The sequence below is a fragment of the Nyctereutes procyonoides genome, unplaced genomic scaffold (assembly GCF_905146905.1).
Source record: "Nyctereutes procyonoides isolate TBG_1078 unplaced genomic scaffold, NYPRO_anot_genome, whole genome shotgun sequence".
NCBI classification, from domain to species: Eukaryota; Metazoa; Chordata; class Mammalia; order Carnivora; family Canidae; genus Nyctereutes; species Nyctereutes procyonoides.
In genome coordinates, this window is record NW_026575153.1 from 1,940,605 (window position 1) to 1,956,252 (window position 15,648).

Here is a 15,648-nt window from a genome sequence, read left to right on the forward strand (position 1 = left end):
AAAAATAATTAGAGAAAAACAAATTTGTTCAGTATGATTATATATTTCCGAAAGAGATTTTTTGAAGGCTAATACATATAAACACATCAAAGTAAAAAATCAGATGATGTGTTCAGTGAAATTATTGAACTTAAAGGAGAATCTTATATTGAACATATAATGATATCTGACATTTTGCCAAAAACATTCACTGTACTTCATAATAATAACCTCAGAATCATTTTAGGTTTAGTAACTCTTGCATGTATTTCAAGCAATCTAAGGATTACTTTGGTTAGTTTCTTAGTTTGCTTGTTTGTTCAAGAAGCTACACCTTTTAAGAAATCCATTGTTTGTGCATTATCAGAATGGAGTTATCAATGCCATTCTGAAACCAGATAAAATCAAAGTGTCCTCAAAATCTATTGGTAGCCATGACTGATAGTCCTGGCTGCCCAGTTACCACATGCATTAGTTACCTGTTGCCATTTACCGATTATTCCACACTTTTGATGGTTTGCAACCATAGTAATCAGTTACTATCTCTCATTATTTCTTTTGAACATGATACCTGGAATATCTGCTGAAGACTTAAAGCCTGGAGAATGGAGGACAATTTGGTGCAGTCAGCCAGAATGCCTACCTGTGGACTCTCCATGTGGCCTCTGCTGCTTCACAACATAGTAGCAAATGTCTCAGGAAGGAGGCAAAGCTGGATGGGAACTGTGTTTCCATTTAAGATATAGCCTCTAAAGTCAGTAGCATCACTCCTGCTTCATTCTATTCATTGAGGAAGTTTGAAAGGCCTGCCTCATTTCAAAGAGAGAGACCATAGACTCTACGTCTGAGGAGAGGAGCCTTTAGACCACATTGAAAAAAAAATAGGATGTGGGATGGGCTATATATTGATGCAGTCATTTTTAGAAAATGAAATTTGCTACCCCACTGCATATGGTCCATTGATCCTATACCAGAAAGATCTTTCCCCTCTTAGCCAGACTGTGCCTAGAATCTATCTTTTATAATGACTAGTTATTATATTGAATAAGTTGGGAAGACTTTGAAGGATTTTCATTAAAATTCATTCCTTCTAAATATTTGAGGGCAAAAGTAAAGAAACAAAGCAAGTGGAAGGTAGCAATTTGAATTAAATTATGCATTCTATTCAACCACATTTACCTCTCCAAATTATTATAGTTTCCAGTAACATATCATCCCTTCAAAATTATTTAGAATCCAAATAACTATGAGTTACTGTGTTTCATATATATTTTATTTAAATGATAAGGGAAACAGCATAGAGTACCATAGCAGAAATCTTTAAGAAGCAAAATTTCATTCTGTGAATTATTATTAATGAATAAATTCTTTCTCCTCAGTGAATGCCCAGTCTACCTATACCCTTGTAGTATAATCTATGGCCCATCATAACAATTTGCTTCCCCCCCCCTTTGTAAGATTCCCTTTCCTCCAAAAGCAAGTTTTAAGGTATTTTACAGTTAGACTCCAATCATGTTTTTGATTCTTGAGTACATTTAATGGTGGTGAATCATGTCTGATATAGGATTAGAAAACTCATAAATTAAAATGTATGATTCTCCTTGATTGTAGGTGATACTAAATGTGCGTTAGTTTTAATATTTTCTTATTTGAGATTTCAAAATAATAAATCTCCCTCAAATATAATCAATTTTAATGGAAGATAGTTGCATTTTAAGGACAATAAAGTGCTAAATATTGAAGAGTGAGTTTCATTAGAAATATGATAGTTTTAAGCTATTGAAAGCAGAAAGTTATTAATATTTATGTAAAAAGGAAATAATTAACCAAATTATTAATAGGTAAGAAAATAAAGAACAATGTAGTCAGTAGATTCATTAAAAATTTACTACATCTGAAATGGAATACAAATAAATCGTATTGTGATAAACCCAGAAGCAATGTAACAGATTCAAAGAAAATGTGCTGTATAGAATATCTTCTGATTTTTCACACCTAATCCCATTTCTGAAACTACATTCTGACTATTCCCAATTGCTTCTGATTTCTAGGCAGATTGTCTCCAGTCTCTTCATACTCTCTATTCCACCTTCATTCCTTGAATCAAAATTGCTTTGGATGTTTCATGTTGCTTCTTAAACCCTTCCTCACCTGTTGAGACTAAAACTGCTAGTACCACCCTAAAAGCCATTACTCTTGGTAATCACAAATGCCCCCATGTTTGGGTTATTTTTCTTCCTTTTCTCTTTGCATAAAACTATCTAAACATGCTCAAACCATTCTGTGATCCTTTAAAGGTGACTACTAAGTGCTGTCTGTTTCATACTGCTTTTTTAACTTTCTAAATGAGTCTTAGAGCATGGGCCTCTGTGTTATTCTGGATAAATGTTGGACTATAGTAAGAAACACCAAAATAGGGCAGCCCGGGTGGCTCAGTGGTTTAGGGGCACCTTCAGCTCAGGGCATAATCTTGGGGCCCTGGGATCGAGTCCCACGTCGGGCTCCCTGCATGGAGCCTGCTTCCCCCTCTGCCTGTGTCTCTGCCTCTCTCCCTCTCTCTGTGTCTCTCATGAATACATAAATAAAATCTTAAGGAAAAAAAAAAAAGAGAGAGAGACACCAAAATAGAGAGTTCGTAAGTCTAGGTGAGTGGTCTAAGAATACATCCCCAGCAACTTGATGCTGAAGATCCAGTGATCTTCCTACTTAGTGCTCTGCATCCTAAACCTGCCAGCCTTGATCTTGAGGCCAAGTGGGCTGTGAAGGCTCCCTCCTCCATAACCATATTCCAGCCCGTGGCAAGACAGAAAACAATAGAGGAGAGCACTTCCTCTTTGTGGTCATGGCACAGAAGTTGTGCCGCCATGTCCCCTAAGTGGTAACAGGTCTATGGCTTGTTCTTGCAGCAAAGAAAGCTGCTACATAGCTGCTCATATGAAGCCTCCACTAATAGAAGAAGAAATCAGAAAATAGGAAGCAATCAATACTCTCTGCTGGAAATTTACAGTCAATTGGATTTGAGTCTTAATCCCAGCTCTGTACTTCATTCGCTACTAGGTGTCATGAAAGTCTAAAAGCTTAAGTACCCTGTTCTAATCTGACTTATTCCAAAGAAGTGTTGGGAAGATTGCATCCAAATGACTATAAAGGGTTTAGCCTTGAATTGGGAATATAATATGTGTTCAATAAATGAGAGCTAGTAGAGACAGAAAAGCAGTAGTAAAAAGACATATGACATTGAAGATTAAGTGGGGTAGAATTGATGCTCACTGGATACTTTCAGGCAGAAGCTATGTTTGGTTGGGAGGCTAAGATGAAGAGATAAAGGTAGGTAAGAACGATATTAATTATTTAGGGTAGAGGTGACTATTCAAAGAACATGAAGACTGAGAGTAAAGCAGATGAGTGAAATAATGAAAGCAAACTCAGGATAAAATATATCCCTCATTTCTTCATTGATTTTTGTTTCTTCAAGTCATTTATAAACGGTCAGCAGAAGTCAACATTTTCCCACTTATGTGTATTAAATGCAACATTCTGCATTAATCATGAGTTTCTTATACTGATTGAATGTAGCAATTGCCAAACAAGTTCATCAAGCTCAAAGAAGAGTCAAAACTCAGATCAGTTATTCTCCTCCTCTCCTAGCTACTAACTTTTGTTGAAAACAGACCTAAACCCTCACCAACAAAGATATTACAGAATATATAAAGGCATATAGAAACACATCATATATGCATGGTTGGCAGCAACTAGGGAAACGTTTTCTCCAGAATTCTGAGCATGAACACCAGGGAAAACTAGGTAAAAAGGGAAAGCCAAGTAGTCAAGACTCTCCTCACCCCTTCAAGCAGAACAATTCTGGTTTAACATATTGGTTAAATATGTTTTGTTTGTTTTGTTTTTGTTTGTTTTGAGTTAAAGGATTTATTCTCCTTTTAGAAAAAAATGTGAAATTTTATCTGTCACAAAATTCAGGTTTAAAGTGCTAAATGGACTCATGTCAATTATTTCTCACATCTTTATTTGTAAATTATTTGTTGATATTAGATACCAAAGGATTTTCTTCTACCACAAAGTTTCTCATCCACTATTCACTCATTTCTCCCCAAATTATGCACTTCCTCCTTTGTTAGAACTAGCACAGTACTTGGTATAAAAAAATCTCAGTATGTTTTACTGAACAATTAAATTCAAGAATGAATAAACATTAACTTTCACTGAGCAAACAAACCGCCATCAGAGGAATCTCATTAAAGATCATGTCATCACTAAAGTGACTTAGCATTATGGAGTAGAAAGAACTGTTTGAAGTTAAACATAAAAAAAAGTATTGGTTAAATCTCTCATTTCTAAAACTCATGAGATCTGCCACTAAAGACAAATTCTTGGCAAACTTTTAACAACACTGTCTTTTCCTGTAAAGTGGAAATGACATTGCCTATGAAAACTCAAGTGAAATAATATACATAGGGACCCTTAGTGAGTTGTAAATTGCAAAGCAAAATTAAGACATTGATATTAAATCCAAACTGGAATCAATTTCTATTGGGTTTACACAGACCTTACGCTGATGTAATACAATAAAATGGGTTTTCCTTTACAAAAAGCCCATGTGTAGTGCTCAGTGCTAGGACAAGATTGTGATAATATTTCCAACTTGAATATAATTTTTAATTCCCACACAGATTCTTACTTGTGAGAAACTGGTGCTTATACAATTAGAGACATGAATATTGACCCAATAAAACCAATTGAAGAATAGGGGGAATTATCTGACACTTGAAGTCATTGTTTCACATTTCTGAAGCTCCCAGTGGGCTCTAAACATGAGATGCTCCTCCTCTTCCTTACGCATTATTCTTTTCCATAGTGAATTCCTTTGATTATCAGCATGGAGAATTTCATATGAAACTCATTCGTATGATGTTGGATATGAAATTCTTTGGGTAAAGTTGGTCTTCTTTTAGTAGTAAATTTCTATTTATTCCATTCAGTTCTAAGCAAAAAAATTCTTTTTAAAGAAGTTTTATTTATTTAAGAGAGAGAGCATGAGCAAGTGGAGGGGCCAAAGGAGAGGGAGGAACAGACTCACACCTGAGCATTGAGCCCTACTCAGGGCTGGATCCCAGGAGCCTGAATCATGACCTGGAATGAGTCACTTAAGCGACTGAGCCACTCAGGTACCTTCTAAGCAAAAATCAATAGGGGCATTAAAAAAAAATCTCTACTATTAAGATCTCAATTAATTTTGTTTATGGGATGTGATAAAACATTAATTCTTTGCTAACACATTCCTACTGCAACCTGATTCTCTTCGTGATTGTAATGAGATCCCTGTGACTTTGGGATCAAATGGATAGCTTGTTGACCAGTCTTGGAATCTTGACCATGTTGGTTGAATTTCAGAACTTATGTTTCCTCATCTGTGAAATGATCATAATCCCTATGCCATGATATTTTAGCAGAGATTAAGCAAAATATTGAGTACATAAAAAAATTGGTCAGTATAAAGTAGCAATAATAATTATGCTCCATAATAGTGGAACAAAGCCAAAGCAAAAGCTACATGGTAACAAAACTGTGGCATTAGAGTTAAAAGTGGTAAATCCCCAAAACATGGTTTTATTTTAACAATGTTATCAGAATGATAATACCATTGATTTTTAATTCCAAGACTAGAGGAAACTGAATAGATAATCTGTGTAATCTGTGGTTCTAATATAAATGCACTTGCCCATAATATGATATTAATTTATCCCCAGAGAAACCTTCTATCATCCATAAAATGGGTATCATATATCATCATCGCACTTATTCATACCTTAGCCTAGCTTAATTTTGGCAGATATTTTGTATTGAATCCCTCATTAAGTTTCTCATCTTTGATCCAAAGGTAATAGCTACTTATTTATAAATATTTTTACGAATATTAAAAATTATGATACATAGGGACGCCTGGGTGGCTCAGTGGTTGAGCGTTTGCCTTTGGCTGAGGGGCTGATCCTGGAGACCTGGTATCGAGTCCCACATCAGGCTCCCTGCATGGAGCCTGCTTCTCCCTCTACCTGTGTCTCTGCCTCTCTCTCTGTCTTTCATGAGTAAATAAATAAAATCTTTTAAAAAAATATGAGACATAAACAATAATTATAAATGTTTTAAGCACAATTACAAATGGATAAATATAACTTGTTAATCTGAATTAGTTCATATAAAATGACAGATTAATTCCCACTTTGATAAACTCAGAAGAATGGCACAGCCATCACATATATCATCTCCTCTATCAACAAGTACTTTGATTTTTGTTTATCTATTAAAAGCATTTAGTGATCTCCATATTTTCTCTAATTTAAGCAGCTTATTGAGCTTACCTTAATTTCTACTTCCAGTTTTATTATTAGTTAAAATTAATGTTTTTTAAAATTACTTGATCACATCTAGGAATGACATGTCCAAAGTACTAGAATTAATTCTGATTTTTTTCTGAAAATATTTATACCTAATAACAGCCCTCTTATTTTTTCTCTCTAAGCTTTAGAACAGCTTCTTCAATAAGAAACCTCAACCTTTTATAAATTTATATCTGCTTAGGTCAAATTTTCTTTCTAGCATGAAGATTTATGTTACCTTTGAAAGCAGGATATTCTGTGCTGATGAAAATTTTACTACTGATTACTAATCTCAAGTTTGGGCTAGATACATTTCTGCATGTGTCATATATAATAGCAGATTTTTGGCCTCAACGTCAGAATTTAGCTGACATATACTATGTGTGCCCCTTTACAAACATATGAGAGAATTTGGAAGGATAAATAGAATAACTTTGTATGCAAAATACAAAGTAAAGATCTGTGTATCTCCAATAAATATACATACCAGATGTTTTTCTTGGTATCAGATCCTCTTCATCGAGGAGTGGGTGGGGTGAAATAAAATGAAGACATAAAATGCATGAAATAAGATTTCTTTTCTCAAAAAGAGGAAAACAGACTCTCTTTGAAGTATTTACTGTCATCAGCAAGTTTGGTAGCAACTCCTCAAATATTTATATTAAATCAATGTTCAAAGACAGTATAAGCAGAAGATACCCTACTTTTAAAGGGAAAACTAAATGCTAATCTCTACATTAAGAAAGAAGTTGTATCTTTTGAAGGTTTCATTTATTAAAGAGTAGAGGATTTAGTTTGTTGGAGGGATTCTTTTTACTTAAAATAACTGTTAAAATGTCTCTTTGTATTTATATCATGTTAAATTTACTTCTTCAGTGTAGGCCAAACATCAGGTCTTCATAAAACACATCAACTGAAAGATTGCTTGCAGAAGCAGAAAAGTAGAGATTCTCAGGAAGGAATGGACAACAGAGCATGTTGAAAACTACTGAACTTGTCTCCACTCAGGAGTCACTTAGAGCTGTGCTTCACAATAGTCATTAAACACCATGTGTTCACTGATTTTTCACCTAAAAAGAACAGCCATGTAACAATTCAGATCAGTGGCAAACAGCTAATTCTTTATATATTTTATTCATGTTATGACTGGTCAGTTATCAAAGGAACATTACCAAAGCTTTGTTTTCCACATTGTAGCTACACTAATAAATTTTTGAAGTAAAACAAATTAACATAATCTAAATAAGCCCTTTTGATTTGAAATATGGTTCTTGAGGAATTAGGTAATTGTTCCTCACCCTTAACCCCCAACCCTGACTGGGTGGTTTAGATTACAGAGAAAGAAATGCTTGTAAATTGTTCTGAACTTTGTTTCCAGCACAATGGGACAGCTTATTACTATATTCTCCACAAAGAGTGCTTTGTGGTCGTGGAGCACAATAGATACTATATGTTTTGTTAGCTAAGTAGATATCTAAAGCCAAATTGCCCAAACCACTTCACCCAGTGAGAAGAGTGAGGCCAACTAATGTCTTTTCCTTTCTCCTTTCCCTGTGACCACAAGGCAGTAGGACTCGTTCCCTGTTTCTTCTGATCTTTCTTGTTTACTTTCTTTCTGCTCCAGAGTGGCTTCTGCTAGTCCACAAGTTATTGCCCAGACTTACAATTGGACTAATTTTCTTAGAAATTCAATGACAGAAATCTGCTTTGTAAGTCACTGGAAATGTCCTGTTTCTCCTGAGATTGCTAGAGATCTTGCAGACTCAACACACAGGAGTGAAGAGAAAGATAGAAATTGGTAATGTTCTTTTTTGGGCTTGGTGAAAATTTTGCCTAAACCAAAGGTCTCTTCAGATGATTAATACCTACTCATCTATTCAACAGCTAGATATTGCCTTTATAGAGTATGATATATACAAACTATATTCACAAGGTTTAACAAGTGACATAAAAATTTTCTGCTTTAATGGTATTAAACTTACATGGAGAACACACACAAACATACAGAATCTTATCTCAAAAATTAAGTTAAATTGTTAATTTCACCTTGTTCATAAAATAAGCTATATTTCTAGCACATAAACATTAACCATATGCTTAATCTTGTGATAAAAATATTTCATATTTCTAAAACTGAAATAAAGCATATTATGAATTTTCTTCTTATTTTAGATGCTAAATGATAGAAAAATTGAGTGGGCTATACAGGAAGTTCTTTTAAGAATATTGATATTATAAAACAAACAAACAAAAAAGACAAATCGATAGTGAGATAACATATAGCATAGATATTGATTAGAACTTAGAATTCTAATAATGGAAAATTATCAGTCTTTGCAGGTGGCCTGTAGTCTCATTTTTCAACCTGTGGACTAATATATAAATATTAAAAGTCATAAATATTTTATCATGGCTTTTAAGAAGAAACCAACCACTTGCTACAGTAAAACGCATATATAAGATCATTATGTTCACAGTTTAGGGTCATTTAGAAAGTTTTAAATAGAACCAAGACTCCTCTGGTTCTCAACAAAGGCTTCTAAATTCCTGTCTTCTTAGCAAGATTAAAAGCTTTTAGGATGAAAGAGTGTGTCCTGTGCTAATTCTAATCTCCCACTTTGCCTTGCATTGTGCTTACTAAACTCAAGAAATGACGTCAACACATATTTGTCAAACACCTCTTATCACTTTTCTTAGATCATATGAGGAACAGAATAAAATAGTATTTTGTCTGCCAGAAATTTACAATATTTCAGGGATATTAGTTGTTTCTTTGCTTCTTCTGAGCTGATCAGTTTACAGAAAACCAGGGACAGACCTGTCCAAAAAGAGATAAATTGAAGCAAGCTCAAGTTTTATGTTGTCATTATTTTGCTAGGCTTAGGACATCCAAGCTGTACTTCCTGCAACTCATCAATCAAAGAATAGTCTTTTGTTTCACCAAATTGCAAAAATATGCAATATACGTTACATCATAAATATGACAGTTCTCATTCCCTAGGCCTTTAACTGTGGAACTGCATTCCTACTTTCTAGACTATACTGCTTTTTGGATGCCACTCAAATACAGCAGTGTTGCTCTTCCTTTAATAGTAATGAAAATCATCCCTCTTGATTTGTAAAATACTGCACAATTTAAATTTTTGGAGCTCCTATTCCCAGGTCCTACCCTAGTTCCTAAGATTTTAGACATTCAGAAGAGTTATAGTGTCTTAACCTGGACACTTTCCCTTTTTAAATTCTGATGAAAAATTAATCCAAGAACCTCGAAGAATTTATCTTTTGTGTGGCTGTATTTAGGTGCTAGGTTCCAGAGATGCAAAGTCAAATAAAATAGGATTTCTACTCTGATTTAGAATAAACATGGCTAGAGATCAAGTTACAAGGGGTTAAAGCATGAGAAATGAATCCTAGAGTCTACACCACATAAATACACAAATGCAGAAGTGAGCCAAGGACAAGATTTGGGTTCAGGAAGTCTGGCTAGAGCCTGTGCTCATGGGAGCAATGGGAACATCAAAATAAAGAGCAAGTAGGGAAAAAAAAGCTTGCTATCATTGTGAAATACTGGAGTTCTTTAAATTTCAAAGCTAAAAAAAATCAAAATATGACAACATATTAATCATGAAGATTAATATGGCACAAAGAAGATTCAATTACTTGGAACATTGAATTGACTCATAAACTTCACTTTCCAAATTCACCCAATTTCCATATACACCCAGAATGTAGACAGGTTATGGATTTGCTCCAGATGTCTGTCTTCTGATATGCTCTCTGGTACTTTATGCCAGATTTGCTGATTGGGAGTTATCCTTAGTATTTTCTTTCCCATTCCTCCCAATTACTTCTTTCAAAACCTCATTAAATTACGTGACCTCAATATACTTGGAATCACTCCTGTTATCCCCAAACCTCATTATCTAGTTTCTGAGACTGGTTGGCTTCATTCTAGGTAACTCCCACACAAACACATATTAACCTATCTTCTTGTTTATAAACTTCTGCCTCAGATTGTGGTTTTCATTATATTTTTAAAAATTTAAGTATTTTTCCTTACAGTTCCAAATCACACATAGGTACTACAGTACATATTTGTTGAGAAGGAAAGACAGAACTGATAGAAATCATTTTCTTAGGCATGGTCAAGGATTGGAAAATGTATAATGATAATCTCATCATCCTCTACCCTAGCAAGTATCAATATACAACTGTGTCAATGCCTAATCATGAAATGATGAAATAATGACAAACACACTTTTTTTTTGACCATTCATATACTTTGATAAAAAACAATAAATAAAAGTGGATTATGGGAAATTGTCTTGGGAAAGAAAGATAAATAATGAATAGTGATCAGAGTAGAGGCTTGGATAATAGCTATCCTGTAGAATAACAAATGCAATGTATTAGGGCAAGCTGGACTAAGCTATGGTAACAAAAACCCTGAATATCAATGACCTAACATTATAAAAATTAGTATCTCTTATTTATGTATAGACCTTTATACAGGTTGAGCATTCTCAGATTTGTGACTCTTCTCATTGTGTGTCTTTACCATGTCAAAGTCACTTTTGTTCATTCATAATGATGAGGTCAAGAAGATAGGGCAGAAAGCTTATTTCCAAGCCAGAAAATTGATTTGTTATCTTCTATCTAAATTTCACTGGCCAGAACTGCTCACATGGGAAACTGGGAAAGATAGTTTTTTTTTTTTTTTTCTTTTGTGTTAGCAGGAAGAGGAAACAGGTTAGAGAGAATCTTTCCAGTCTCCACCACATGGAGCATACTTTTTAAGTCACTGAACATTACAATAACATAGAAGTTCAAGACCTTACATGGACACTCTGAGCCACTATGTAATATTCACGGTTTTGTTTTTAAGAGCTTCACTGAAGTATCATTTACATGCTGTAAAATTTGCCCAATTTAAATGTATAATACAATGGGCTTTTTTGAAACTTAGAGTTGTGCAGTCATGACCATGATTCAGATTTACTACATTTCCATCAGCCCAAAAAGATCCCTAATGCCCATTCGGAATTAACCCCATTCTCAATCCTAGTCACAGGCAACAATTACTTTTTTATTTGTCTCTGTGGATTTGCCCTTTATTAAACAGCTCATATAAATGTATTAATACATGTGAGCTTTTGATTCTTGCTTCCTTTCATTAGCACCACGTATATGAGAATTATCCATGTAGTAGCATGTAGTCAGCTCCTTTTTATTGCATTCCTTTGCATGGATATACTATACTGGTTTATCTATTCATCTTTTGATGGACCTCACATTCTTTCTACTTTGGGCAATGATTGATAATGCTACCATAAAAATTTGCATACAAGCTGTTGGTAGCTACATATTTCCTTTCATTCAGGTAGATACTTAACAATGGAATTGACAGGTCAGGTCATATGGTAAATTTATGATTCACCTTTGTTTCATGTATATCAGGGCTCTGTTTATAGGTATGAATGTGTTTGTTATATATTTTTATGATCTTTTTATCTCTAAAAATGTTTTTTCCTTAAAGTCTATTTTGTGTAATGCTACCATAGCCACTCCCAAGTCTCATACCATTATATATATTTTTTAAGATTTTATTTATTTATTCATGAGAGACACACAGAGAGAGGCAGAGACATAGGCAGAGAGGGGCAAGCAAGCTCCATGCAGGAAGCCCAATGTGGGACTCAATCCCAGATCCCAGGATCACTGCCTGAGTGAAAGGCAGACACTCAACCCCTGAGCCACCCAGGCATCCCTCATACCATTGTAATTTAAGTAGCTTATCATTCTCAATCATTTTACAATCAGCCTATTTGTGTCTTTTGATTTAAATTATGCCTCTTGTAGATAGTATATATTGAGATCCCTTTTTCTATACAGAATGACAAGGCCTTTTGGTTGAAATATTTAGTCTGTTAACTTTAATGTAATTATTGATAAGGTTGGATATATGTCCTCCATTTTGCATTTTGATTTCATTATATCTTATGTCATTTGTTACTCTGTGCCTCTTTTCATGCCTTCTAAAAATACATTTAAAATTATAGCAAAATATAGAAACTTTACTCCAATATAGTTCCATTTCCTTCCCCTTTTCTTTGGATAGTCATTGTTATATATGTTCCATCTTTATATGTTATAGTACAAGCCCAGCAATTCAGTTTTATAATCATTGCCTTGTGGAGGTATCTTTTAATTCAGTTAAGAGAAGGAAAAATAACAAATTATTATATTCTTTTTGTACTTACCAATGTAAAAAATTATAGAAGAGCTCTTTATTTCTTTGCATGGATTTGAGTCACCATTTAAAGCCATTTTCTTTTCACCTAAAAGAACTCATTTGGTATTTCTTATAAAGCAAATCTGCTAGCAACAAATTCTCTCAGGCTGTTTATCCAAGAATATCTTTAACTTGCCTTCAGCTTTTGCAGGATAGTTTTTGCTAAATGAATTCTTGGTTGGTACTTTTTTCTTTAGCCCTTTGAATATATCACCCCACTCCTTTCTAGCATTTATTATTTCTGATGAGAAGTCAGCAATAATCTTATTGTGATTACTTTGTGTATAAAAAGGCATTTTTCTCTTGCTGATTTCAAGAATTTAATTTTGTCTTTGTCTTTCAAAAGTGCAACTATGATATATCTAAGTATGAATCTCTGTGTTATCTTACATAGAGGTACATTGTGTTTCTTGAATGTTTGAATTAATGTTTTTCGTCAAATTTGGATTCTTCAAATATTTGCATGACTTCTTTCTCATGCTGGGACTCTCATTACATGTATGTTGGTTCAGTTAGTGGTTTCTGAGAATAAAAGTCTCTGAGAAAATAAAATAAAAGTCTCTGAGAATTTTTATTTATTTTTCTTTCTTTACTCAGATTTAATAACTTCTGTTGGTTTACCTTCAAGTTTGCCAATTTCGATCTCTCCGGAGCATGTATGTAGCCTTCCTAAAGACCAAGGATATGTAAGAGCATCTCAAGTCCTTCTACACTTGTATTCTTTGCATTCCGCTGTTAAATTTCTGCACTATATGCTGCTCTATTACACGCCTCAGCCAGTGGCACAATCAAGTATCTATAATGTTAGCTTTTTATACATTTTGCCACTGAAATAAAAATCGGTTTTGGCCACACACACAAGGGTTAGGTTTTTTTTCTGTTCTCTCAATCAAGTCATCTCTTTCCAGCATTAAGGATACTGATCTTCATTGTCTTTGCTGTCTTGATAGAACTGGAATACCACAGATCTAAAATGGAGAGTGAGCATCCCCAAGCTAACGGGCCACAGACTCATTGTCCTTGCCATGACTTATTTATCTTGAATGCTTCTCCATTTCTTTTGGTACACATTTGATCAACATTTAGAGTCTTGAAATGGTTGTTTTAAAAGCCTTATCAAATTTTAATATTGTTTTTCAGGAAGAAACTCTGTGGAGCTCCTCACACAAACACCCTGGAAGTCCTCAACCTGACTATCAAGCTTTAATAAAAACTATGAACATTGAAGTTGGACTTTTTTCAGTATTTCTTCAGTGAGGAAAACTTTCCCTCAATGTTGTTTCTCAATGACCGTTGTTTATTCTAAGATCTTTCATTAAAGATAAACAGCACTGGAGAAATAAAGATTTTATTTCACTGGGGCTTTTGGAGAATTGGCTTTCCTACCCTGTGGGGAAGTGGCTGTCTAAAAATGAAACTAATACTAGAGAAATTAGAACCTAGAAATGGAGACTGGGGAGCCAACACATAAAACACTGTTTGAGACTATATCTAAACCCATCAGATGTAGCCCAGACATAAATTCCTTTATGTCATGAATTAGGATGAGCTGGATTTCTGTCACTTGAGAAAAACCATAGTATTGTACCATACTCTATAATTGTACTTATGAGAGTTTTAATACTGTATTTACACAGATGTTAGTTTTCCTTCCTCCAAATGGTAAGCTATAAAGGAAAATGAGTACTTGTTTTGCTGAACATTTCAATTTCTATAGGATATTGTCATGTTTTGTCTTTCAGTAACCACTAGTTCAGTGAATGCCCCATTCCACAGTCTTATGGGACTGCTACTGTTCTGTAGAAACTGGACAAGGCAAAGGGAAATTCTTGTTCTTGCTGTTCTTTGAATATTAAGGTGAAATGTGTGACCCAGATTTGGCCAATCAGATGTTTGTATTTTCATCTTTAAATGTTAGTTTAGTGACATGACAAAGAGACAAAGGGAGAGTTAGAATCTATTTTTCACTCTCAGCAGAGATACTCCTCAGGAGTTTTAACCCCACCCTGAACATAATTTTATTGTGTCCATGTAATTTCTTGAGCAATCTTGGTTACTAATTATCTTTCAGTCCCAGTTCTGCAACTTCAAGTTCATTTCTTTTGTATGATCTTGATGCAGTTCCAGAAATTTTTTTTTTGTCTGATTCAATCAAAATTTGCCTCCAAATAAACGTCACTGGTAAATCAATGAAGCTTTCATGATTAGCATGAATAGATAGTAGTTAGTGAAAAAATAAATTTTTTGAGATAAGAATTTGGAGAAGACATTATGTTTTTATTTGGATAGATTTTTTTTTCTTTTCACTGAATTCAGCTATATATAAGTATGTATGGAAATCCACTATAATAAGCTATCTCATGACAATAGTCATGATAAGTCATAGTTGATTTTCCCTAGATTTCCATTTTTGACAAAATTATAACCAAACATATTAAACATGAAAATATTCATTCATTTAAAAATACTTAGAACTTCCTATGTGCTATGCACATGTTAAAGATAAAGCACAATTCAAGACAAACCTGTGCCCTAATATAACTTACATCTATAATTCATTTATTTACCAAAGAGAAAATTTAAATATATTTTAAGACTGCACTTTTTCAATTTTAAAGTATCAAAACTACTTTAAGTGGTAAATGGCAAACTTGGGAAAACATTTGTAATAATTTTGAATGATAAAAATTAAAACTTTAAATATATAAAGAGAACTTACAGAGATTCACAAAAATAGATGTTAATTCTCAAATTTAAAAATGAGCATTGTTCATAAATAAACAATTCACAGAACTGCAGCACTTTTAGGTAGTAATGCCAACTAAATATTAATGATTGTATAGTCAGGCACTCTCAGATTCTATGTTGGTAAGAACTTTGTTGCTAAGGAAAATGTTCTATATGTTGCATAGAAAAACGTTGGCTAAGTTCCAGAATATTTTTTTTTGTCAGATTCCCACAATTTCAGTTCCTTTCTTCCGTTCT

General features: G+C 33.9%; 1 protein-coding gene across 1 annotated transcript in view; it reads right to left on the bottom strand.

Moving 5' to 3' along the window:
- The window catches only part of PDHA2 (pyruvate dehydrogenase E1 subunit alpha 2), a 38,710-nt gene extending 35,865 nt beyond the window's left edge, over positions 1–2,845 (bottom strand). Inside the window, 1 exon segment of the mRNA XM_055313265.1 lies at positions 2,707–2,845. Within this exon segment, the coding sequence (XP_055169240.1) occupies positions 2,707–2,845 (139 nt within the window).
- Between the last annotated feature and the right edge of the window lie 12,803 nt (positions 2,846–15,648).